The sequence below is a fragment of the Paralichthys olivaceus genome, chromosome 18, assembly GCF_024713975.1.
Source record: "Paralichthys olivaceus isolate ysfri-2021 chromosome 18, ASM2471397v2, whole genome shotgun sequence".
NCBI classification, from domain to species: Eukaryota; Metazoa; Chordata; class Actinopteri; order Pleuronectiformes; family Paralichthyidae; genus Paralichthys; species Paralichthys olivaceus.
In genome coordinates this window covers 1,172,110-1,198,088 of record NC_091110.1, presented here as the reverse complement: position 1 = coordinate 1,198,088, position 25,979 = coordinate 1,172,110, and the positions used below count along the sequence as shown (strand labels likewise).

Genomic DNA, 25,979 nt, shown 5'->3' with positions numbered 1-25,979 from the left:
TGTAATAGCACTGCTTTGCTCACCTGTCTTTCTCATCTGACATTGTTGTACTGTTGACCCTCCTATATCTTACATATGACAAACAAAGCTTGAACTTAAACTTGAAAATTGAAAATATTGGATGGAGATTTGCTGATTGACACTGATGTCTTTAAACCCTCTTGTGAGTTTGTGTAAAAAAAAAAAAAAAAAAAAGGTACCTATTGTCAGAAACCTGCATGCCCTTTAAACCAATGCAATAGAATATAATTGCCAGATCTAAGCAGTCTGGGAGATTAAAGTTTTCTTTAAAATATAATATTGTAGTAATGTTGTAATACTTAAGTAAGTTGCATACAAATGATTCAGCCATTGTTCCAATGACCACTTAACAAGTATACTTATTCTTCAATAACCATTTGTTTGTGCTTTAGCTGAGAATTTGAAAAGAAATTATGAAATAAAAAAAAGTACACATGCTTCCAGATCTAGTGCTCTTGAAGTTCTAGCTGGGATAGTGCCTCTGACGGGGAAAGAGGAATGATGATGATATGCTGTAGGTTTTGGGTCATTTTAAAACCCAGGGAATCATGGGAAGAACCTTTCACCATTGAGTTAATGCCATGTCTCAGCATAACTATGCTTCAGTCGCAAGCAGAGTATCTTATTTGGCATGCCAATATTTAAGAATATTGACATGATCAGTTTCAACAAATTTATTTTCAGCAATACAAGAAAATAACGAAATACTAGACTAACATGTCCTTCAGGTTGTAGGCTTGTCATGTCACAGTCAGGGTGAATGAAACACACATGTAGCTGTTACAGGAAATTACATGTTACATGACAAGCATAATTGTTAATGTCAAAAAAGAAGATGCAAAAGCACTCTTCTAGAGAAATGGAAAAACTATTGATTTTTGTTAGTCTCACAGAACTGTTGCAGTGTGGATTCAAAAATCACAAAAAGGACAGGTGAAGTTTCTCTCTGGTCTGTGATCCAGTGGTGGATTTAGATATGGGCAACATGGGAAGCTGGCCAGGGTGGCATGGGGCACATAAAAAAATGGTTTAATTTATGTAAAGGTTTTCTGTTCTGCATGTGTCCCGTCAATGATGTCACTGTATGGGTCACCTTGTTAAAGTGGATACTCTAGTTCTAGTTATTTGAGCCAGGCAGACTTTTGCCTGCTGAGAAGATCTCACATTCAGAAGTAGGAAAGGGTGAGGGGTTCGGGGGTAGGTTGACCTCAGGTCTCTCCACTGAAAGTCCAAGGTAGGGGGGGAATCTAGCGCACCTAAAGAAGGCAAGAAATGTCAGGATTTAGATAGCAGTTGTGCAATTTAGTTTCAGCGTGTGCAACAGTGTATTATTAAGGTTCTCTTTACCGTAAGTGTATTGCTCTATCTGTGTTAGATATAATCATATATATATTTATTTATTAACAAAAGTCTGCTCTGGAATCTGAATATGCTGGTGAGTTTACACAACCCTAACCCGCTGAACATATCTGTTAAGCCATTTTATGTGGAACCAGCTAATGTGGTTGACAACATGCAACACAATGTCATTGATCTACAATGCAGTGAGCTTGCTGGTACAACAACCTCCATCTTGAGAGTTTTCCCATCTTGGGATACTCTCTACAAGCTGACTTCAGACACCTTGCCAAAGAGAAGCAGTTTCAACCGGAGGGTTAGACATATAGGTAATGTCACATAATACATGTCAAATAATACATTATCAGAAATTACTTAAAATCAAGCAAACTTTAGTGGCTTTATAATTGATCAACTTCTCTCTCAAGCCAAATTTTAAAAAAACATCTACAAAAGTCTTAAAAGTTACCATGGTGGTTGCTGTTTTTTTTGACACATTTTTTGTTTCAGTAAAAAAAAAAAGTTGGCAGCATTTATAAGCTTGAAGCAGGATGGTGGAGAAGTAAAACACAGGAAAGGTAACATGACAGCAGATCAATGACTGGTATAGCCTATAGTTCAATTGGAAGCAGGCTATATTCCATAGGAGGTAAACAGTCGGCAGTCCACATAGTAATCCTGCCTCATGAAAGCTAGTATTTTGTACAGTGCTTAATAAATAAATAAAAAAACTACCATTTTCCAAATGAAAAAAGCTGAAACTATGTATAATGGATTGCTGGTAAATGAAAAAAATAGTTTTACAATTAATGCTTCCTACAACAATCAACCAAACATAACCACATGCACCCTAATACAAAAAGGCTCTTATACAGCTAGCACTGTTTGGTAAATATAAAAATCCAAAGTAGTTACATTTTACATTTTTTGTGAGATATTTTACTTAGTGTGTGAATAGTATCTCAACATCACACTTGTTTGGAATAATTTCTAATGCACAACGTTTTCCGTTCTTTTTATTTATATATCAATGTTTTATTTATTTATGCTGTCATGCAGACTGATGAAATCGACCCGAAAGCTTTTCCATTGTATCTCCTTTAGGCTTACATAACATTCATTCAGATAACCAATGATAAATGTTTCTTCATAAACAAAACCAACACTTTCAACATTTTTACAATTTTTTGATGAGAAGTGAGTTTTCAATTTTGCATTTTAGGGATCTGTGATTTCTCAAATATTTTTGAATCTCTTATTATTTCTTTTAAATTTATGAGGCAAGCCAACAAGACTCAAATTGGGTAATTTACACTATCAAACGTGTTAGATTTGTCATTTGAGCATTTTAATTTCTTTCAAGTTAACACTTGAATGCAGGACATTAACCTATATGTGTTGAATCGATTATTTCATTACCTGTAAAAAAGAGGACAACTTTGAGGCCTCTGGCAGTTGAGTCTGTATGTACATATGTGCCATTTTGCCCTTTGTGAAAATGTTAGTATGTCTCCAGTGAATCAGCACAAAACAGACCCTGGACATCCAGCATGGCTGCCAGCTCCAAAACATGCTTCTGAAGAAGGCTGCTCTCAACTGTGTCCTGCTTTGGCAGCTCAGGATATGACTCAGGGAAGCTGCGGGACTCCTGTAAACACAAAATCAAACACCTCTGATCCCATCGAACATCCCAACAAATATGCCTTGATTGATTAGAGGTTTTCTATCATTACAGGTTGCCATAAATTGTTGTGTGTTTACTGTATACAGAGGTGTCTACTCAAACACCTTTGGATACATGTATAAAAACATATTTCTCTTTATGTTTAAGCCCTTCATTCAAACTGATAATTTAGGTAATGTCAAGATAACATTTGTTAAGAAGGTAACTGTATCAGTGGTTTGGCCAGTATCTTTAAGAAAATTATGTCTGATGCTCCTGTGTTGTTTCTTTCATTTTATCATCTTAATTTCTTGGTTTAGATGCTAGTTTTTTAACTAGGTGGACAGATTCTGATCAAAGCCCTGAAAAGGAACATTGCTTATATCAAGAAAAGCAATAATTTTGCACCTGTTTACCTATATCTTTAAAAAAAAGGAAGAGTTTACTTATTTTATAGGTATGTATATAAAAAACTGATTTTATGTTTTTAAGAGGTAATTTTTCACTTCAATTAAATTTTATTCATTTAAATCTGCCAGATAACTACAGCAGCAATGACTTACCCGAAACAGTTTATGCAGTCTCAGTGCAGCAGAGCAGAAGACAAAGCGGACCAGCAGCAGTCGAAGGAACTCATCACCAAAGAATTGCAAAAAGGCTTGATCTGTGCAGACAATATTAAAAAATAGTGCTGAGCAAAGTAGTTAGATCATTGATTAAATTTGTCATCAAAAAGTATTGTACAATATTCTATATATTCATTCAATCATTAATCAAATGTCATTAATATATCAAGCAAAAATGCCAAAACTTAGCTGTTTTCAGCCTCTCAAATGTGTCTCTTTTTATATGATGTAAGTGGAATGTCTTTGGTTTTGAATTGTTTGTCTGACAAGACAAGATATTTGAAGACATAACCATGGGGTCTAAGAATCTGTGATAAACCTTTTGCACTTCTTCATGACAAAAGACAAATAATAACTTATTAATTGAACCAAAAAAAAATATTATTAATGTACAGACTAATTCAGACATTTTTGGCAAGCTATCAGGGCACCCCACAATAACAACTTCTGTTATTTCAGTGAATTAAATAACTAAATTAAATTACTATTTGCCAAAAGGCATTACTTTTTTGCACCATGATTAATACAACTGTTTGATAATGGAGTAAAAAAGTGAAAATATTTTCACAGTCCAGTATAATTTTAATAACATACTAGCAGACATGAAACAATACATGGCAGATTGGACCTACCTATGGTCCGTGATCTACTTATCATCTGCCCAATGTCACGGTAGACTTTGCAAAGAAACTCTTGAGCTCTGTCCCACAGGCCTCGTCGCACACTGCTTAAGCCACACATAGAGGAGAAAGCCAAGAGTGGACTGTAGAGGAACAGAGTGAAGAGACTCCCACGCTGAGACTGATCTGAAAAGGTAAGCAGAGACCTGGTACTAGTAAAAGAAAAAAATAATACTTTGAAATATTTAAATAAGTACAACTTCATTTTTAACTATGGTTGGTGATATTTTATAGCCCCATGAATAGACAACACCTACGCTCAAGCTGAATGTAAATAGAGATATATATATATATATATATATATTTTAATTAATCTTAAAGTTTACTTTTACTACTGAGTGAAAGATGCTAACCCCCAGTCCTGGCAGCAATGCTCTTACCACATTAAATGATTTAGCTAAGATTTTATGAAGGTTTTATCTAGTTTTAAATTCCTTATATCAACATTTTTCACAAAGGTTAAACTTGACAAAAACATAATGGCAATATAAATTAAAGAAGACATATACATAGACACTTAAAAAATAATAGCTGTAGCCTTCTGACTTTTACACCTAGTTTCTTACAGACTTATTGATCCAAATACCTTGTTGGAAAAGTCATTAAATTCATTATAAAGGTTGAATTAATTTAACTGGTCTTGAGAGACAGATAAACACATTGTTGTCTTAGAACACATTGTTTTTTAAGACAAATAGAAAATAGAATATCCCCAGCTTTATTCTTTAATGAACTGTTAGTCTAGAGTAACACACCTTGTACACTTTTGGGATATACCATAGGTGATAGCAGGCACACCAGAGGCTGGCCAAACAGATTTGTGAAATTCTATCAGGACAAAGGATAGAAAAGTTTATGTTAATTACAAAATATGAATTCATGATGTGATCATATCATGCACAATATTTTGTCAGTTCGACTTTTTGTTATTCAGGCTCTCTGCCTCAGCACATTCGACTTCAAGTAAAATATTGAAGAAAACACTGCGTAACTAAATTTTGTATCAATAATTTGTTGAGACAAATTAGGCCATGGCAGTCAGTCAGAGTCTATGTAATTAACTGGAAATGTTGCAGTGATGTCATGCCAAAGTTGCAAAAAAGTCACATCACTATGAAGTCAAAAGGATTAGAGACATGATCTACAGTTAAGTTAGATTAACCAATCATACGTCATCATGAGGTATAAATTATATTGTGCTGATTTCACAATATAATGTCATTATTGCATCATAAGAGTTGGCACTTGAATTAATATAATCCACTTGCATGGTATGCATCACTCCTCCAATGCTTTTCATTAAGTCTGGCAAGGAGAAGTTCTTGCTGCTGCACTATGCAAAAACTATTGAACAGATTTCCACAAAATTTGGTGGAGGAATGGGACATGGGCCAAGAATGAACCCATTAAATTCTGGCATGGATCTGGTTTCTCTTTTACATTTTCCCATACATGGCTCTTGATGTAAAAAGTCTGGGCTGACATCTGTTAGTGTGAATTTAAGTAAACTGTTGGCCCTTGACAAAGTTATGCCCTCTACTGTGTGCCATTTTAATTTCAAATTGAATGTGCTATAGCTCAGAGTGTGAAGAACAAATGCATGAGAGTAACTGTCTAAATATTTACAGTCTAAACTGCAGTTGCTTTCCACATTACTTAACCTATTTACATACCTTGTAGGCTGTGCTATTTGAAGAATCCACAATGACAAAAAGTGGCTTCCGGGTAAAAGGGAATAAATCCCCTGGATGAAGGCTGCAACATTATAAACATGTCACTATGAGGAACATACATTTTTATCACAAGAAGTTAATGTATGACCTTCTGCAATGCAGAATTTGGATGGATGGATTTTTAATCAGTTGTTTTCTAAGTTGTTTTATGTGTACAAAGTTGCAAAGCTTGTAAAGAGTGGACAGCACTCAGAACATAAAACTCGAATCAGATAGATTCTTATTTGTCATTACTCATAAGATGCAACAGTAAAACATTGGTTCCGCAATGTGGATGTTTCAGGATTTGTAGGGTGCACTTTCAAAGCTTCAATAACCTCTTACAGCTTTCATTGCATTATATGAAATATTTCAAAAACCTGAATTGAATTCATTTGAATTTTTCCTAAAAACAAACAAAGATTTCCTGACATGATACAAGATTAATCAGGCCGAAAGACTAATGATCAACATTGTACAGGTATTATCTCACCAGTGCATTTCTTTCTGGAGCTGATTCCTCTTCTGCATGGTCTCTCCATTCACCACATCTCGGTTTGTATTTGTGAGAACTCCTCCAAAATCATATGGTCCTACAGGAAATGTTAGAATATACATGATAGACTGTGTTATACTACTTGGTTAAACAGCATAGATATCTGTTGACAGGGCTGGAATGGGACAAAAAAATCGGCCCTGGCATTTTGGCCCAGACCCCCCACACACACCCTACACCACTGATCCAATAGACGGCTCTTGCTCCAGATGTTTGAAGTTTCATTATCATCTGTTGGCTAAATAAATAGACTTTTGAAGTGGTGTGACAACCATTTCGTCATGGCCTTAAAGGTTCAGTGTGTAAGATTTAGGTGAGAGTAATTGAATATAAAATAATCCTAGGGATTTTTTCACTGGTGTGTTTCATCTAAATTGTATGAATTGTTGTTTTCTTTAGCATACAATGGACCCTTTATATCTAATATATATATATATATATATATATATATAAAATAGTTTTTCTTAACACTTGTATAGTGTAACATTAACTCCATCATGGGATAATTTTTTAACTATAGAAGTGTTACATATTAACCCTCATAGGTGTAAAGATAGATTAAAAAAGTTCTTCTTAATTACTCAAATTAATAGAAAAATAAAGTTTTCTGAAATAAAGAGGGCAAGTTCGGTTAAAACGCATTTATTTTTCATAACATGCACCACATTGACATTTTAAAACATGATTCAAAACATATAACAATAAGGAACAATATATGCACATATTCATATGCATTTTTGGGCTCCATACACTCCATCCATATGCCATATTCCACCTCTGCCAGCATTTTCTGTGAAAAGATGAGTGAGGTTAGCTTTCTTTACAATTTATCTTGCACAATGTAATTACAAGTACGAAATTAGGAAACAATGTGATCCAACATCAAGTCATGCTCCTGTAAATATTCCACAATAAAAAACCCTTTTTAAACAAAAGAATGGATTTGATCAACAGAAACAAGTGCTTTTATTTTGGAACGCCTACAGAAAGTGTTGCAACCATTTATTTAACATAAATTCATCAGATAAACATTCAAACTTTTTATTCTGCTGTGAACCACAATGAGTGTCTGTCTGTCACAGACTCGTTTCAAAGTAAAAGCACTTCAGCGTTTCACTTTCTGAATCCATTCACTTGTTCAGGGCTTTGATTGTTATCGACAGGCCGGATGATGCATGTCTTCATACCGTAGAGTCCTGGTGTTTAGTTTAGTACAAAACCCGACTTGCATTGAAGGAAATGCAGGATATAAACCAGCAACTCCACCGTCCAGAGCGTTATATCGACAATGAGGACAGTCGAGATCTACCAGTAGAGCGCGATCGACGGGTTGGCGACCACTGGCTTAAGTTAACATAACTTAGCATTTTTAGCAAGTTGATGGGACAACTATCACTCAAGTCTTTAAAAGCTCTTAGTCTTCAAATTAAAAGTTTTAGCAGACCTGAATGCATGATTAAGCTAACTTAGTGAAGGTACGAGCGGTTAGGGTGGCTAGTGGGTGGCTGCCTCACCATTACAAAAAATAAGAAGGTGCAAGAAGACAGTCTTCAATACCACAACATAATGTTAACAGAAATTAGGTTCCGCATGTACTTACAGTGTGAAGTTAAATCCACGGTCCAAAGCAGTTTTAACAAGTCAAGGATACTCTCTGTCTCTGCTTCACTCTGTGTATCTGTGTGTTCAATGATTGGGGTGGGATTCATTGATGGAAATTCACTCCTAAGGTGTCTCAGCCAGGTTCAGAGTTTAGAGTGGAAAGTAAAGAGTTAATGTAATTACATTTACACTTAGAGATTTGATTTAAAGACACTTCATTTTGACACCAACTATTTGCCAACTGAGACTCTTAAATATAAGCGTTTTGACTCTGTCCAGAGTATAATTAACTCTACTTTTGCTTAAATTTGACCAACACCAAAAATATAACACTTATGAATTTGCCCCCCCCCCCAATAATTGAATGCACTTATTGTAAGTTGCTGCGGATAATTCAGCTAAATTAAATCTAATGTAATATGTCTTCAGGTGCACATTCAATGTCAAAACGTTTTTGCACCATTTTCTATGGTGTCTGGGCTCAAATATTTTATTTATCTACACCTGACACCCTCAGATATACGAGTAAAATATAGTAAAAGTACTTGTTTGACCGATTATTACATTATTGTATTAAGCTCTATGACATCATTAGATCAATGATACAGAAGCAGCTTTGTAAACAGCAGATGGAGCTAGAGCTAAATATGTTATAAACAGTTATATACTAGGAAATTAGATATATTCTGGGAGATTATTTCTGTTTTTCATTTGTAGTAAGATAACTGGGCCATTAAAGCATTAGGGGGAAAAAGGAATTAACCAATCATACATCTGAAATAACAAATGCTTTTTCAGAAGCAAACATTTTCAAAACCACTGGTTTAGTCTTTAACAATTGTTATACTATCTCATGTTTGAAATCTTCATTATAAAAGGAACTGAAGGCAAAATAAATGGAAGTAAAAAGTAAAAAGGAGTTATAAAAACATGTTGAGCCTGCACCAAGCTGAGGAGTTTTTGGGATGAAATGTTTTGATTATACTAATAGTCTGTATTTATATATTGCTTTTCTTGTCTTGATGACCACTCAAATTGCTTTACAGTACAGTTTTTTTCCATTCACCCATTCACACACACATTCTTACAGTGCATCTATGGGCAGCAACTTTTTCTGAGGGGCCCAAGGACACTTCAGGATGCAGACTGGGATCAAACCTGACCTTCTGGTTGGAGAAAAACCACTCTACCTCAGCTATAGATAGCTAAAAGGGTTATTCTGAGAGTAGAAATCTCATTCTCCTCCTTGCTTCAATAAATGGTGTAATAAAATGGTTTCATGTTTGTACCTTGAAGAAATTCACTATACTCAAGTCAAGTTCCCAGTTTAAGTTACTTAAGATCTTCATCAGTCTAAGAATTACATATATATCTTACGTTTTATTACAGTGTTTACTGCTTATCACTGAATAGTACTGCACTGTGCCTTATCTGCCGGGACTCTGGGTTTTACAGTCCTCTCTTTGGACTTTCCTTGAACTAACCTGGTTTTGATCACATGGAGTATTTCTGGTGCTCAAACCACTTCTAGACGTTTCGAACAATATGGACTGACATTCATGATGGTCTTTTGTATTTCTTGAGATCTGGCAGTTTGCTTGTTTATTTGTACTGTTCTTCTTTGTGTTTTACCTTGGCTGGTTCATTTAAGTAAAAATTCCGGAATTAAAATAATAAACACATGTTGAGTCATAATCTGCAGGAAGAACTTCTCTTCTGTCAGCAGTACGTTTCTGTGTGTGTGCCCGTCTCTCTCACTCTGCACAAACAAACTGGCAATCACATTTAATGAATTAGTAATCAATGGTGTCAGATCATGAATCCGGATCGTTGCAGTCATTTTAATCCTGATGTCCTAGCTGTGCGCGTCACATCTCATATCATGTTGAGTACACAAAGTAAATTTAAAGTCCTGTATGGGCTATAGTAACTTCTTATTAAAGTTGGTGTTTATTGTTAAAGTGTAAATTGAGCAAAGGTCAGCAGGAGAGTAGGGACATTATAGGCCCAAAGATACTGGGCCTTTAATGTGTGTCTGCCCTGATCCTGAAGCTGCGGCTGTAATAATAAGATGAACATGGTGGAAACCCTGATAATAAATGTCAACTGTGTGTAGTTGACCAAACATGCAAGAAGATAGCAAAAAAGCACATTTTTATTACACTAAAAATCCCCACCACATCCTCTCATGATTACAAGAGAAATAAAATAAACAAATCCATTAGTAACTACATGGAAACTTCAACACAAATAATCAAACAATAAATAAATCATTGATAGTTACACAAGAAAGATAGAATTTGGATGTACTCTCTTGCAGGGTGTATTTTGTTTTAACCAACTTGAGTAAAACAGAACATCTTTCAACCATGAGATGTGCAAAGGAAGCCTTGATCCATTCCAGGTTAACAGAATGAGGCTGCATGCAAGAAATGTTGAACGCAGTCACATTAAGCATGTAAGATGATCGTTTTAAATTGAGACCAAACAGGGCAGTAATGGGCAGTGCATTGATAGTGATACCAACTATGCTTCACTGAGAGATCTAAACACTACTTGTGGCGACAGGCCCACAACATGTGAAACAGAGTTGATGGAGCTGCCCTACACCTCTCACAAGTGGGTTAAATTTTAAGAAATATATTTACCAGCTTACCTTTTGAAAAGTGTGCACAATTCATTTTCAATTTGATGAAACAGTATGGGGCTGATTTACAAACCTGTTGTAGTGTTGCCTCCCACATATCTTCACAAAAAGGGTTGCAGAGGTCTAATTGCCAAAGGGTTCTAAAATTATCCAAAGGTTGCGTGTTCAAATTGTATATGAAAGAACATATCTGCGCAATGTGTTGTTTATAAGGAAAAGTCCCTAATGAGTACATAAAGAAAAAAGTTAGAGGCACTTAAAAGTAATTTTGAATTATGATTGATTAAATGAGGCAAGCACTCCTATATATAAATCTTTATTGAAACAGATTCCATTTGAATGCCAGGCTACGTTTGGAGTGAAAATGTGGTTGATATAATTGATGCCAAATTTATTCTGAAACTATGACCTATTTTTAGTCTGAGGGCTGGGGGCAAAGTTAATTATTTTGCAAGTTTCATTTGTAGCCTGATCATTCTCCAAATCTTTCAAATATAGCCAGTGTAGTGTTTGATAGTTATAGTAGAAGGTCATCCGCATTAAGCAAAACCTTTATGGGTAATGCACCCTCTGCTTGTGTTGGTACATACAAGAAAGTAATTCTTTATAAAAAGAAACAACTTGTTCTATAGTTTTTTGGAATGGTAAATCTACTGGAAGTATAGCAGATTTTTCGGTAAATGTTTCATCTAAAGCAACAAATCTGATACCAGTGAGACAGTGAGACACAAGCTGCTTCATGGATAAATATTTGTCATATTGTATGCAGTGATGTTTGCCGTCATTATTAGGGCCCGAGCACAGTTTTCATTTGTTTCTTCATGAAAATGAATCGCTTTTTTGACAGCTTGAACATACTCAAAAAAATCACACACCAAATCAAATCGCGGGCACGCCAGTCCTGGTGAAAATATACGTATTCTGGAGTAATTGGAAATAGCCATGGTAAATTAGCTCAACAGCCCCCCCTACAACACAGCAATTCCTTCTAGTTTAACCTATCTTCATGAAATTCGGTACACACGTGTATCATGACTGACAAAAAAAAGAATTCCCGGGCACCAATTCAATTAACACAACAGGAAGTCTGCCATTTCCGATTTAGAGACCATTTTGGCTATTTTACACATGTATTTTAACAAACTCCTCCTAGAGCTATCACCAGTTCAACTCTAAAATCAGTGAATGTCATCTTAACAAGATGGAGATTAAAACTACCTCAATTTTCGAGTATACGTCATAGGGTGTGACAGTGGTGTGGCATAAAATTTTGATGATTCGCCATCAGAAGACAAGTTTGTTGTATCTCGGGCATACATGTTGGACTCCAAACTGGACATGTATGTCCCGACCTCATGACATCTATACAGAAATCATGATTAAAATCACAGCGTCCCCTTGTGGCAACAGGTAATATCTTGTTTCTTGCATGTCTTAACTGAGACCTGGATTCATGTTGGTGAGTCCACATCTTTTTTTGAGCTTCTCCCACCCAACTGTACATTTTTCAGCACTCCTTGGACCACAGGTAAAAGTGGAGGGCTAGCCACTGTATATACAGTAAATCCATTTTCATTGTGTCGACAGTCTGTAACTTTCACCTACTCTAGCTTAAAGCTGCAGCTCTTTGAGTTACGTAAATGCTTTCTTCCTGTGCTATTTTTAGAATTAAGATTTTACTGACTTCATAGCGGGTATTTCGATGGATTATGATAACCTTTTAATTTGTGGGGATTTTAATGAACATGTATGCTGTGAAACTAAACCTATGGCTAAAGATTTCACAAATGTTATAAATTCCTTTAATTTCACCCAGTCGATGTCTGTGATCAAATCTTCTTCTCCTTCACGCTGCCGCAGTGTAATTACCTGTCAAACTCTGTTGCAGTTCTCTGCTGTTTTTAAAGGCTCTGTGCTCTTTAACTTGGATGGTAGTGATGTTCTCAGTGCTGATGAGCTTATATCTATTTTTAACTCAACCTGCACAAGTACTTTGGACTGTATTGCAATGGAAATGCACTAAAGCACTTTCAGAGCCATGGTTGAACAACCGTGCTCTCAGAAGTGCATGTAAGCACGCTGAGTGAAGGTTAAAGGACAAACTCCAAAACGAGTAATATTTTTGGAGTTGGGATGCCTCGAAGGAGGAGCCTTCGTCAAGATGCCCAGAGGACTAGGATTGGTACCCCACATACTTGCCCCATCATTATTATTGAAAAGCACAACTGAATCATGGTGCCTCTCAAGTTTATATACAAAATAAATACAAAAAACCTGGTTAATTTCTTTTTTATTTTTGCTCTTTTCATTCCAGTGTAGACTCAACTTAACAAACATTTATGATGGGCAATAATATGGCCAAAATAAATTATTACAAAGCAAATGTGTAAAAATAGTAAAATAAAAAAACAATTACAGTTTAACGATATACAACAGAAATATAATAATAACTTGATGATGTATATGCAGGTGTGTGAGTAATTGTGGTACTGTATGACGGTTCCAGAGGAACAAGTTCTCTGATCCTACAAATACGATTTACCTGATCTTGAGCCATGTTGCCAATGAATATAATGCTGATATGCTGCATAAAGGTACTCCTTGTTGTCATTCCCAGGCTCTCTGATATCGTCTTATACTGTATCCTCCCGGTACTGCCTGTGAAAATGTAACAAATTTCAACCCAGTAATGGGAGAAGTGTTGTGGTAGATCCTCTCACAGTCTGAAAGGTATATTCCTACAGTTATCACAAGTACACTGTGGCACTCCAGCAAACGGTGGGTCGCCATGCCTGCACTGTCAGCTCCTGTGCTCCTCCAGACTCATCTCTTGAATAAGTGTCTGGAGACATAAACAAAGGAGAAACACAGATAAGGCTTTATTATTGGCTATACTATGTTAAGTATATGACAATGTCTGATTAGGGGTTGTAGGCTGTAACATTTTTTTATCCCATACATCTAAAACAGTGTGTCAAGATATTCCTGTAACATACTATCCCTATATAGTATTGGTATAATTAATGTTCAGTGGTGTCTCTGACGTTTTACAGTCAGTGATTGACATACAATGTACAGCTAACGTTACAGTAACATTACTAAGATGTAAACACAGACCTGCAGTATAAACACCACTGTGCGTTGTATTGGTCTTGTTCATATCATGCAGATCACTTAAGAATATAATTAATAATATAAAAATAGTGTTATAAATACTAACCTGTGTAGCTTCAATTCAGTCCTTTTGCAGGGGTTCAATCTCTCCTCTTCCTCCTCACTGCTGCTGCTGCTACTGCGGGAGCTATCCCTCGTCTGTCCCTCACAGATCGTCTGCCCCTGCCTCTTCCTCATCTTTTCTCTTCACATCAGTACAGCTATCAGCTGTTTCAGTCTGTAAATGGAGAAAACATATGTCTCCTGCTAACGCCTTCTCGCTGTTATCACACTATACTAGTTTGATTGGAAATGTTAGCTAGCACTAGCATTCAGCTAATTTAGCTAACATCAGTAATAAAGCGCTGCCACAGCGCGGCCACATAAATGTTCTACATGTAAACTATCAAGTATAGTTTACATACGAAATACACAAATATAATTTGTAAATACATTGTTCTAAAGACAGTGTTGCTGGCATTTTGACACAGGAAAGTCATCGTAGCTCTCCTCCTGCTCAGAAGGCAGGAGGCAAGTGAGGATTCAGTTTGTTGCAATGTAAGCTTTACCACTAGAGGCACACATCATACTTTAATGATCTCCTCCTTGACAATTAATCAGATTGACTTTAAATTTGTTCAGCGCAATCTAAACATTTTGATGATGGATAAGTTGTGTCAATGTTTCGCTGTGAAACAGGAAGTTGTTTGTTGTTTTTCTTTTAGATATACAAATTTTCAGTTAATTCGTATCATTATAAGTACTTTTACTTATTGTAACCATAGGCATTTTATATCAACTTTTATTCAACTCAATTTTATTCATTTGCATTAGTTCTTCCTATTATATTTTATTTTAGTTTCCTAATTAAGTTTTTATTCCTCACTTTCACCAATCTGACTGTTATTTATGCCAGTTTATTACATTATATTCATATTATTTTTCTATTTATTTATTCTCTTCTTTCTTCATTTTACTGCAGGCATTAGTCTCAAATTGTTTGTAATTGTTTAAATAGTTTCTTTTCCTTGGTCCTTTTTTTCCCCTTATGTCTGTCTTGTTATCATATCATCAATCATATGTGAACCACTTTAAACTGCATTAACCTGCATGAAAGGTGCTATATAAACAACGTTTGATTGATTGATATACACTGGTGCAGGCCTATTTTATACCTCTGCCTTAATTTAAGAATATCTACTTGTACAATGTGCATTTGTGTTCAACAGCACCTTACAGTGTATTCACAGGCAAGATATCTTTTGTTCTTTTGACACAAAGAGAATCAATCAAAAATGATTGGTGGCAAGTCATATCTCTAAATGGATATTACGAGTGTGAGGTCTAGGATTTTACCTTCATAATCTGAATGTCCAGTAGGAAAGATTCCAGTTGCTGACAGGTAAACAAGCAGAACACTGTTGGCAGGCAATTCCTAGAAATTAGAGCAATGAAAAAAAAGATTATTTGAATGTGACATGTTAGATCCAAGGCAAAAACATTTCTGATGGGAAGGTTGGGAGTTATATACTCACAGTCAATGTGCACTAGAATGTTAATATAATTGTCCAGCAGTTGCAGCATGTACAACATTTATCAACTCAATTCTCAGTATTTACTGTTATGAACGGACATTCTGTAAAAATATAAATTAGTATAAGCATCCACCAGAGCGAGACACAGGAAGACATGAGCAGTTTAAACTCTTAACAGAAATGTATCTTCTAGGCAAAAACAAGCTGTGATTATCCTTAACTAAAGCAACAGATTGCACCTCGCTGAATTCAGAGGAACGAGATGTTAAAATCTCGATTTACACACAGAAACTGAAAACATTCACTATTCTAGGGTGCTCCGATTGATCGGCTACCGATCTGTAACGGCATTCTGTATAAACACAGAGGAGATGAAAACAAACATCTGTCACTCATGAAGTGCAACTCTCAACAGAGATGAGAAGGGATTGAAATGGTTCACTTGTAAAGCCAGTAAATACCAGTAAATACTTTTAGTAACATGTATTAACCATTAACTAGTTGCTTATTAGCATGCATGTTAATAGCATATTAGCTCTTTATTAGTCATTATAAAGCACTTATTGATGCTTTATTCTGCATGAACTTATTCTACAACTACTATGCCATTAATTAACAGTTTTCCCTCAATAACTTCACCACCCTACTTTAGAATGGGGAACATGTTCTGAGTAAGAAAGACTTAAATTAGAGTTATTTGGACACTGTTAACACTTATAAGGCCCATAATGAGCAACGCATATTACAATTGTAATTCATGTACAACAACTTCCTTACTTATTATCAATAAGCAGTAATTAGGAGGTTGCTGACTGCTGTGTGTTCAGTTGTAAAATCCTGCACAGCATCACCCCTGCAGCTGTGCAGGACAAGGTGACAGCGCAGGTGAAACATGTGACACAGACAAAGGCTGATTAAGGTGTTTAATGTGGCACTGAATTTAAAAAAGGGACAAGTTGACAGGAATAACTTACTGACGAAATTCTGACTAGAATTCAGCCCTGTAGTGTTTATTTGCATATAGAGCTGGGAAGAGAAATTTGATCATAAGTGGTCCCCTGGATCTCCTGAGACACGTGTTAATCAGGTTTAAACAGGGTCAGGTTTAAACCTGTGATAGGTGATCTATATCGGCCCAAAAATCCTGATCAGAACACCCTTACTATTTACTCAAGTATCACTGTATAGTCCCATTAAGCAGCTGACAAACTGCTATAGCAACCAATGTGAAACAAAATGTTCATTAAGGTAGCGCTACATTCTATAATCTAAGCTTTTTGTCAGCTAACAGAGGTACAGTATCAAGTCAATTCATCTCACTCTCATTCCTCACAAATAATTATTTTGTCTGACAGGTGGAACATTTTTTTTATCTTGAGAATTTTTTAGCTCACCACCTGTCATCTCCTCTGATAGATGTAGTTTCTGGCTGTTTGATTTCCTCCCTAGTTGATTTCTCCAGTAATGGGAGACACCAGCTTGTTTTTAAGCTCAATTAATTTATTTCCTCTGTGAGGTAGAACACGTTGCAGCAGGCTTCAGAAACTCCTGCAGGTTAAACTGTACAATCAAGAAACTTCCGAGACCGATTACCACTGCCAAGGAAGTTGTATTTTTATCCCATTTGTTTGTTGGTTGATTTGTCAGCTGGTTAATGCAAAAACTACTGCACTCTGGGATGGGACCAAAGAATGTTGACATGGATCCGGACAAAAGGGCAAATCCAGATATTTTTAATGACTTGGTTTAACATTGCGAGATAGAGCTTTTTTATTTTATTTTCACATTTCCATTTCCCTGGGTATAAATGGATATTTTGGCATGTTTAGGGAACTGGTATCTATGAGTGTATCCAATTTTGTACGACTTGATTGAATTAAGGGTACTGTTGGCCCTTGGCAAATACTGTAGTTATACTGGTACTCTCCATTCAAAAGGAATATCTTTTGTGACTGAATTAATCAATATGCATTTGTGTAATCCTAAAATTGAGGAAAAAAAACATTGTCTTACATTAAAGCCAATATACATTTTCCAGAGAGTTACAGAACTTTCGGCCTGGTCTCTATTCATTAAGTTAAAAATACTAAGGGCACCCAAGCCGAAGTCAAGTCTTATTTGATGGTAACTGACAGAAATTAACACATTTTATCCCTGAATGTTTCTTATATGCTGAATTGAAATAATAAAAGCAGAAGTCCTCACAACCTCAAATTGACAGGAAAAGTGTATTGTTACTTTATCATTGTCCATCACAATTTTCAATCTCAGTAGTGAAATCAAAGCTTGATCCCTCCTGCAGCTCATCAAATAATACTCTGATTCATTAATTTTTAGTCAAAACAAGCTGCATGTACGCATTTACTTATGTATTTATTTCAGTAGTGGGGCTGTATTTCAGACAGTCTATTGCAAGTGGCTAATTGATAAATGGCCGTTATTGGATTTAAGGTATTGCAGGTATTAATTGTGATTCTAATTTTAGAATCAACCTCTGTTTATATAGATAAAGTGTCCAGTTAAAAGACGTTGCTCATCCAGGGATTTTTTCAATTAAAGACTTCAACTGTCAGAAAAACCAAAACAGAATTATTATTATTTCCACTTTGCATGTAGGTGTGATAGCGCACTCTTTCCCGAAATGTTCAGAACTCCTAAGAGTTCCTAAGATACTGATATATACAGGCCCTAACAGTTATAATGTTCCCAAGTCAGTAAAAGACAACAATGTTATAATAAATATTATCTCAGTGAAACATACCTACAGAAGTATTATATATATCTGAAAATATATAATATAACAGAAATAGAAAAATCTGAATCTGAATACTGACAGTGTCACAAACCATCTTTGACATATATTGAGTATTTCACCTCGTAACAAACTTACATGTCTAACAATAAATTATTTAATTTAAGTGATATTTTTAAAAAAAAGGATGTGATAAATGAGAATACTGACCTTAAAAGAGGCAGACAAAAATGTAAAAAGCTGGCTGAATGTTGGCTTGTACAACAAATACTTGTGAGGGTTTTCTCGTTTAGCTGGCTTCTCATTGGGTTCCTGTGGAGAAATATGTTATATTATTAATGTTCATATTTCAGCTAAAGTCTAAATTGAAACTGTAAACATTTTTCTATTATAGGCTACTGTTGCGGGCAAAACATAGGGACACACAAAGTGTCTACCTAATGACCCTGTGAGACGCTATCATTTATGAGACACATTTTTACTGTTGCTTTGGTAAGAACGTCCTTCTAACATGGCATGAGATGGTTCACACAATTGCTGGGCCTCCACACCTGCTCTGAGTCTTCCCTAGGGTGTCCTTCCAGTTCGTCTTGCATTAAAAAATTCTATAAGAAGGTAGCCAGGGGTCATCCTGACTAGATCCGCAAAACACCTCAACTCTTCTCTTTCAAAACTCATTACTCACATATACTCATTGCTACACATTACTACCAACCCGCCTTTCCATCCGGTGCTCCATCTTCCCCCCACTCTTTTACAAGACTCTGAGACACTTAAACTCCCTTACTTGTGGCAGCTACTCAACCCCAACCTGGAGAGAGCAATCCATCACTAAACGTTTTGTTATACTATATATTAATTGTTCTTTGTGGCGGTGGGGTATGGTTAGGGTGCCAGCTGCTGGACAACAGGGAGGAGTGGCACAGCCGGTGATCCGACAGCTGTTCAGAATCAGGTGATCAGGGCAATCAATAAAAGCATGCTTGTAACCTGGTTCTGTCTCTGGTAGTAGGCTGGCGTCCTGAGAACAGAGAGGAGCGGCAGACGTGGGGACGTATGCGTGCGTGCGTGGACTGAAAGACCCCGCTAAGATAGAGACTTGTATATATATATGTGTGTGTGTGTGTGTTGTTGCCGAAGGAAGGCGACGGAAATAAAAGACTGAACAAACGCCATTCTCTCCTCCCGTCCTTCCCCGGAGTGGGCCGAGTATCCCACATTCTTTAAATTAAAAAACACAATACCCTCATACAACCCCAACCGGATCACTATTTTTACATACTGCAGGATTTAGAAGCATACATCGATCACCACTACAACCTGTGCACAGTGGATAACAACTCCAAGACCTATTTAATCCAAACAAATGCAAAACAAATCATCCACAGATACCTGTGTTCTTCAGACGACAGAAATGGAGGTTAGTGCACTTCAATCCATAAATAAAAAAGTGGAATTTCAAACCAGACACTCGCCAAATTGAAACTTTCAAGGATAAGGAACTCATTAAAAGCAAAGAAAAAAAAATTAAGGAAAGTAATACAGACTTAACCATGAATTTCCACGAGACAAAAGCTGCAAATATCTCTACCCTATTTTTGAAAGAACACAGACAGAACAATAAACGTGCAAACTTGGCTGTGGAAAAACTATACATAGTAGGACATCTCTATTTTGACTAAAAAAAACCTCCAAGCATCTACATTTCATCCTCAACTTATTGACTGTCTCACTCTATATGAATAATATAAATTTCCCCCTATCACTCTCCTCCAAATAACCCTTTGAACACAAAACACCTTACCCCACTAAATATGTCTTTTACTATGTAGACTTCTGACTGCTTTAGTGTGTTTATGGAAATGCATATTTTGTGTTGATGTAACTGTCTCTCTCTCCACATCTCAGTACATGTATAAAATCACTCAGCTGCAAACTGACCCTGTGCGCACTGGAGATATCGCACTGAAGAGGCCAACAGAGCCACATCATGGTGAACAATGGCTCCCCTGGGGGACACAGTAATACGCCTTATTTCATTTAAATACATTTTTAAGTGTATAATGCCAAATCACAACATATATTATCTTGAAGCATTTTACATTTAAATTCGAGACCTTAAAATGTATAGAGAAACCAAACAGTTCCCACAACAAGCAAGCAATTTGGAGACTGGAGAGAAGAAAAACTCCCTCATTAATTGGAAGAAACCTCTGGCAGAACCAGACTTAATGTGGATGGCCATCTGCCTCAACCAGTTAGGGTGAACGGAGAAAACTTGGAAAGAGAGGAGGGGTGGGTGGAAAAGGGAAGAGGGGGGGTAGTTGGGGAAGAGGGGCAAAAGAGAAGAGAGAGACCATGAACAGTTTTGTTACTGTCATATTATGGCTCTGTCAGACTGGTTGTTACATTTAAAATAATAAAAGTGATATGAATAGATGAGATGGTAGCAGCACTAGAAAATGTGAATCATCATCCCTGTCTGCTACTCCAGAGTTACTGTTTCTGATCTTAATGCAGCATTGAAGAGAGTGTAGGCCACGATAACCAACCTCAGCAACCTCTCCCCCGAGTCTTTAGACTCTGCCTCATCCACAGAAAATGTCTCTAGTCTAAGTCAGCAGTTCCCCAACTGTACAAAGTCTAAGCCAAGCCCTGCTTTCCTTTTGTGAGCTGCTGAATTGCTTGCAAGAACTTCTTTGAGGCTTACCGAAAAAAATCCTTCTCTGTGACCTCCCTGAACTCGTAAATCAGAGTTTTTACTTCTGTGACGCAGAAAATGCGGAAGCTGCAGTTCTTTTGGCTTCAATATCTGTAGGCTACTCAGTAAAGGCCAGGTACTCTGAGCTGTTGTTTGTTGCATGAGTACACACAATAGCCAGAGTCTTCCCCTTGGCAATCTAGATCCCCAAGGATGCAACCCATTCACTATCTGGGAAAACTCCAACATACTGGTGCTCAGCAAGGATCTTGTGAGTATCCCCACTCCTGCCCAATGCCTATCACCCTGGGCTACGCCAGAGAAGGAGAGTTCAGCTCCTCTGCTATAGTTTGGTTATATAATACATGCTGTACACTGAGGTGAGGCCGACTACATCTTGCAAGTATTGGTCTACCTTCCGTCTGCCTGTGTGTTTGTGTGTGTGTTAATCATTTTCACTTCTTCTGGCAACAGGGTTACGTCTTCAGAGCAGAGTGTCCTTCCTGCTTCAACACACCTGCTTCCCATGAAAAAAATTCACATGACGTCGAGCACTGATTCCACCCCACATGAATAAACCATCCAACAGCATCCACTTCCAGTTATTCCTCAAATTACTTTTTATGGACTAGGATGGAGGATTCAGTCTGATCCCCAGGAACTGTTTTCAGAGTCAATCTGTGAGAGTTTTTCAAACTTTTAAAATGCAAATAATTAGACTTCCATCATAAGGTTGGAAAGATATATTATAGTGGGGAATTTAATATTAATACAGATTACTATTTTAAGGTGACTTCAATAAAATGTGATTTACCCACTATCTACTTTAAGCAAGTATTTTTTCATAGGTATTCCATTTGTGGATGTCTAGCAACTTCTTACAGCTAAAGTGAGATATGACAAAAGGTCTGATCATTGCTCCAGATAGCATAGTCCTAGGTTTAGGAAATCTGTTATATCTTTGATCAGGCTATGTATTATCTCATCAAATAATTGACCCGTACAAGTTTAATGTATCTCAAAGCTCATGCCTATTATGTACAAAACTGAGCTAGGATAAATACTTATTGTTTTGTGCAATCACATTGTTTTGACAACTCATCTCTGAACATCTATAGATGGTCAGGAATACTGCTACTGGACCTTTACATTGGTCTAACATTTGGTGATTAGAAGGCATTTTAAAGTAGTTGCATTCACATATAATCCTTCATGGTCAGGGACCGGAGTACATGTGTGACCTTTTCCACCAAAATTTGTCCAGAGCATACTGGCCCACACTTTAGAGTCTAGAATAAAAAAGGTGAGTATGGTGATTGAAGATATCATCTGAAAACATTACCATCGGGTATACAGCATGTGGTCTTTGTGGATGCTTTTAAATATCAACTGAATACCTATAACTTTATACTGACTTTTACCCCAATCTGAGATATGTTGTGATTTGCCAGTTTCTGGTGTGTTTCTTTTGGCATCCTCAGTTGCAGGTGTTTGGTCTATATCTTTAGGGTCTTTATCTTTAACTTTTGGTTTATGTTTTTTATGTTATGTTTATTTCTTTTGTAAAGCCCTTTTTAAATTTGATTTCTATGCAAGGTGCTATACCAAATATATTTTAACTATTATTAATGCTGTGAAAACCTTAAGTCACCAGAGGATTTTGAAAAACATGACACTCACCAGTGTTCCTTGTTTGAAGGTCTGTGTAGCTAGATTGACAGGTTCCCTCTCCAAAGCTTGTAGCATGCGAAACATATCAATGGTTAACTCACTGAACTTCACCTAAAAGAGTAGGAAAACAAAACTGATGTCAACTGACAGTTGAAAGATTTGTGGAACATCAACATTGTAGGCAATTTTTAAATGATCAACAAACAGCTAAGAAAAAGGAAGTACATTGCACAGAAACATTAATGGAACACTTAAATCATACATCAGATCTTTTTCAAGTTGAAAAACTTTAATGATGTACATTGGATAATTTGTTGAGAACAAAATGACAAAACAGTGATCAGTGGAAACCAAAATAATCAACTCATTGAGTGCTGGATTCAAAACCACACCAAAAATCTAGGTGAAAAATTTAAATCACAAGCTGATCGAACTTGAAACTGAATTTCCTCACAGCAGCTCATAATGTGACTCAGTCATGTGTATGGCCTCTGTGTGCCTGTCTGCAATCCCTAAAATGTCTGGGTTGAGTCGGCAGATTGTGTCCTGGTGAATCTCCTACCAGACATGTCTTAAGCATATAAAAAGTTGGATGACCTACAATTTTCTGATGTTAAATTCAGACAAAACTGAAGTTCTTGTAATTGGACCCAAAAACCTCAGAAACTCTCTTTCTAGAGACGTAGTTACTTAAGACGGGATCACCCCTGGCCTCCAGCTCCACCGAATCTCTGAGTTATTTTTGATCAGGATCTGTCCTTTAATGTCCACATAAAACACATTTCAAAGACTGCTTTCTTCCACCTAGGTAACATCACCATAATTAGACGGATTGTATCTCAAGCGGATGCAGAAAAACTAGTCCAAGCATTTGTTACTTCTAGGCTGGATTATTGTAACTCTTTGTTATCAGGTTGCTCCAATACGTCTCTTAGGACTTTGCAGCTAATTCAGAATGCTGCTGCACGTGTTCTAACAGGAACCAAGATCAGAGATCACATCTCTCCCATTTTGGCTTCTTTACATTGGCTACCTGTAAAATCTAGACTGCCGGGAGACCCTCCCTCCATCTCTCTCTCTCTCTGTCTCTCTGTTATCTTCACCATCTGTAAACATACATGTCTCATTAATGCATGTTACTAACTAAACTTCTTCCCTGGAGTTTATGTGCTCTCTCGTCCAGCAGGTTCTCATGGATCATGGCTGCTCCCAGGTCATGGATCGTGGTTGTCACTACTGCCATGGCCCTGCCTGACATCCACCACTCTTGTTATTATTATTATTAGTCATAATTCTATGACATTAATATTAACTTGTATATTATTGTAGCATTGTTACATATTACCACCACTGCTACTGTAATTATTGTCTTTCATTGTAATTGTACAATAAGTTTCTGTTGCTTTGTTCTGTACATGTGACATCCATTGCACGTCTGTCGCTCCTGGGAGAGGGATCCCTCCTCTGTGGTTCTCCCTGAGGTTTCTTCCACCTTCTTTTCCCTGTTAAAAGGGTTTTTTGTGGGCAAGTTTTACCTCACTCGAACTGAGGGTCTAAGGACAGAGGGTGTCACTCCCTGTAAAGATTGCAAAGCCCTCTGAGGCTAAATGAGTTTTATGAATTTGGGCTATACAAATAAAATTAGAATTGATTTGATCCTCCAGGAACTGCCGACACACTCTGGTGGGGCATTGTACTGCACCAGAAGGAATCCAGGGCCCACTTTTTGCCTCTCGATTGCACCTGCTGTCACTTTCATTTGCACCAAAGCAGGTAAAATTGATTTACAATAATAGTTTAACTGACTTGGTGTTATACTGTGACGATCAAGTGTTCCCTAAATTTTTTTGAGCAATGTAAATAACTTAAAAAAAATACTACAAAAGAATAAAAAAAGATGAAAACCAAGAAAGTGAATAGAGCAATTCTTCATTGTACAGAAACAACACTGCTAAACGTTACCAATGACCTTTTTTCATGGCCTCAGACAATGGACCTGTCTCTGTACCCTTCCTGCTGGATCTTGGTGTTGCATTATGACACCATTGATCATAGGATTCTATTACAGAGAGTGGAGCATGTTATTATGATTAAAGGAACAGCACTGTTAACAATGACTCTTCCATGCACACAACAGTTAGTCATATAGTTGTACAAGGTTCTGTGCTAAGACTAATACTTTTCCCTTTGTATATGCTTTCTTCTAGGGAATATTATCAGAATGCACCACCTAAATTTCCAATCTTACACAGATGATACCCAACTATATTTAACTTTCAAGCCTGATGAAATTAATCAGGGATTTAAACTTCAGTTGTGTAATAAAGGGATAGTTCACAGAAATTTTTTTATTCACTCATCTATTCAACACTATGCCAATGGAGTGTTGGGTGAAGTGTTAGAGTCCAAAAAACACACAACACAATAGCGCTGCAGCCAAATCCAATGCAATTGAAGTAACTGGGGACAGATTCTCCAAAAATAAATAACAGAAAAAAAAAAAAAAGACATAAAATGTCTCCATACTGCTCTTGTGGTGTCATTTGAGTATGTATGTGAACCAAAAACAGCGTTATTTACATCATGTTTTGTTCCTCTGATATCCTCCTCGCACGCCTGTGGTGTCATCCAAGTGTGTGTGAGCCCAAAACAGCATCATTTACACCATGTTTTGTTCCACTGACATCCTCCTGGCACGCACACACACAAGCCAACCCCCAAGGGTACACGCAAGCGAGCATCAACAGCATTTCTGTCTGTTGAAAAATCAGCCCCCCAGTTACTTCAATTGCACTGGATTTGGCTGCAACACTGTTTACCCCTGAAACTCTAGTGTTTAGTGTACTCAAACACTTCAGCAACCCCTCCATCTGCATTGTGGTGAGCAGATAATGAGTGAATTAAAAATGTTCATTGAACTATCCCTTTAAAGAGAAAGAGGTATGGATGATCTTTGATTTTATACTTTTAAATTTAGAAAAGCTGAAGTCATTGCACTTAGCCCTAAAACCCCTCTGTGAAACATTATCTGACTAGAAAGCTATATTGGAATGACGTTTACTTGGCTCTCATCTCTACTTTAAAGAACCCTAGAGTTTTGGAATGTCCTTTGAGTCTCTAAGACAGCCTTCTTCCACCTACACAAAACTATTAAATTAAAGGGGTGTCTCAAAAGGATGCCGAAACATTACTCCATGCGCTTGTAACCTGTAGACGGGACTACTGTAATTCTTTATTATTTGAATGTCCCAATAAGTTTTTAAAAAAGCCTTTGGTTTGATCCAAACTGCTGCATCATAAGTACTGTCAAAATTACTTTTAA

General features: G+C 36.8%; 1 protein-coding gene across 7 annotated transcripts in view; it reads right to left on the bottom strand.

Annotated features, from left to right (window-relative positions):
• Positions 1-168: 168 nt before the first annotated feature.
• Positions 169-25,979, bottom strand: part of scai (suppressor of cancer cell invasion) — an 80,450-nt gene continuing 54,639 nt past the window's right edge. For 6 of the 7 annotated variants that reach the window (XM_069513976.1, XM_069513977.1, XM_069513979.1 and 3 more), the window contains 10 exons: positions 22,667-22,768; positions 18,496-18,597; positions 15,355-15,433; positions 6,534-6,633; positions 6,002-6,083; positions 5,084-5,156; positions 4,281-4,454; positions 3,586-3,686; positions 2,896-3,007; positions 974-1,277 (listed from right to left, as the gene is read on the bottom strand). In XM_069513976.1, the coding sequence (XP_069370077.1) occupies positions 1,111-1,277; positions 2,896-3,007; positions 3,586-3,686; positions 4,281-4,454; positions 5,084-5,156; positions 6,002-6,083; positions 6,534-6,633; positions 15,355-15,433; positions 18,496-18,597; positions 22,667-22,768 (1,092 nt within the window). In that variant the 3' untranslated portion in view covers positions 974-1,110. Of the gene's footprint in view, positions 1,278-2,778; positions 3,008-3,585; positions 3,687-4,280; positions 4,455-5,083; positions 5,157-6,001; positions 6,084-6,533; positions 6,634-15,354; positions 15,434-18,495; positions 18,598-22,666; positions 22,769-25,979 lie in introns of all 7 variants that reach the window. The other variant, XM_069513978.1, reaches the window with a different exon arrangement.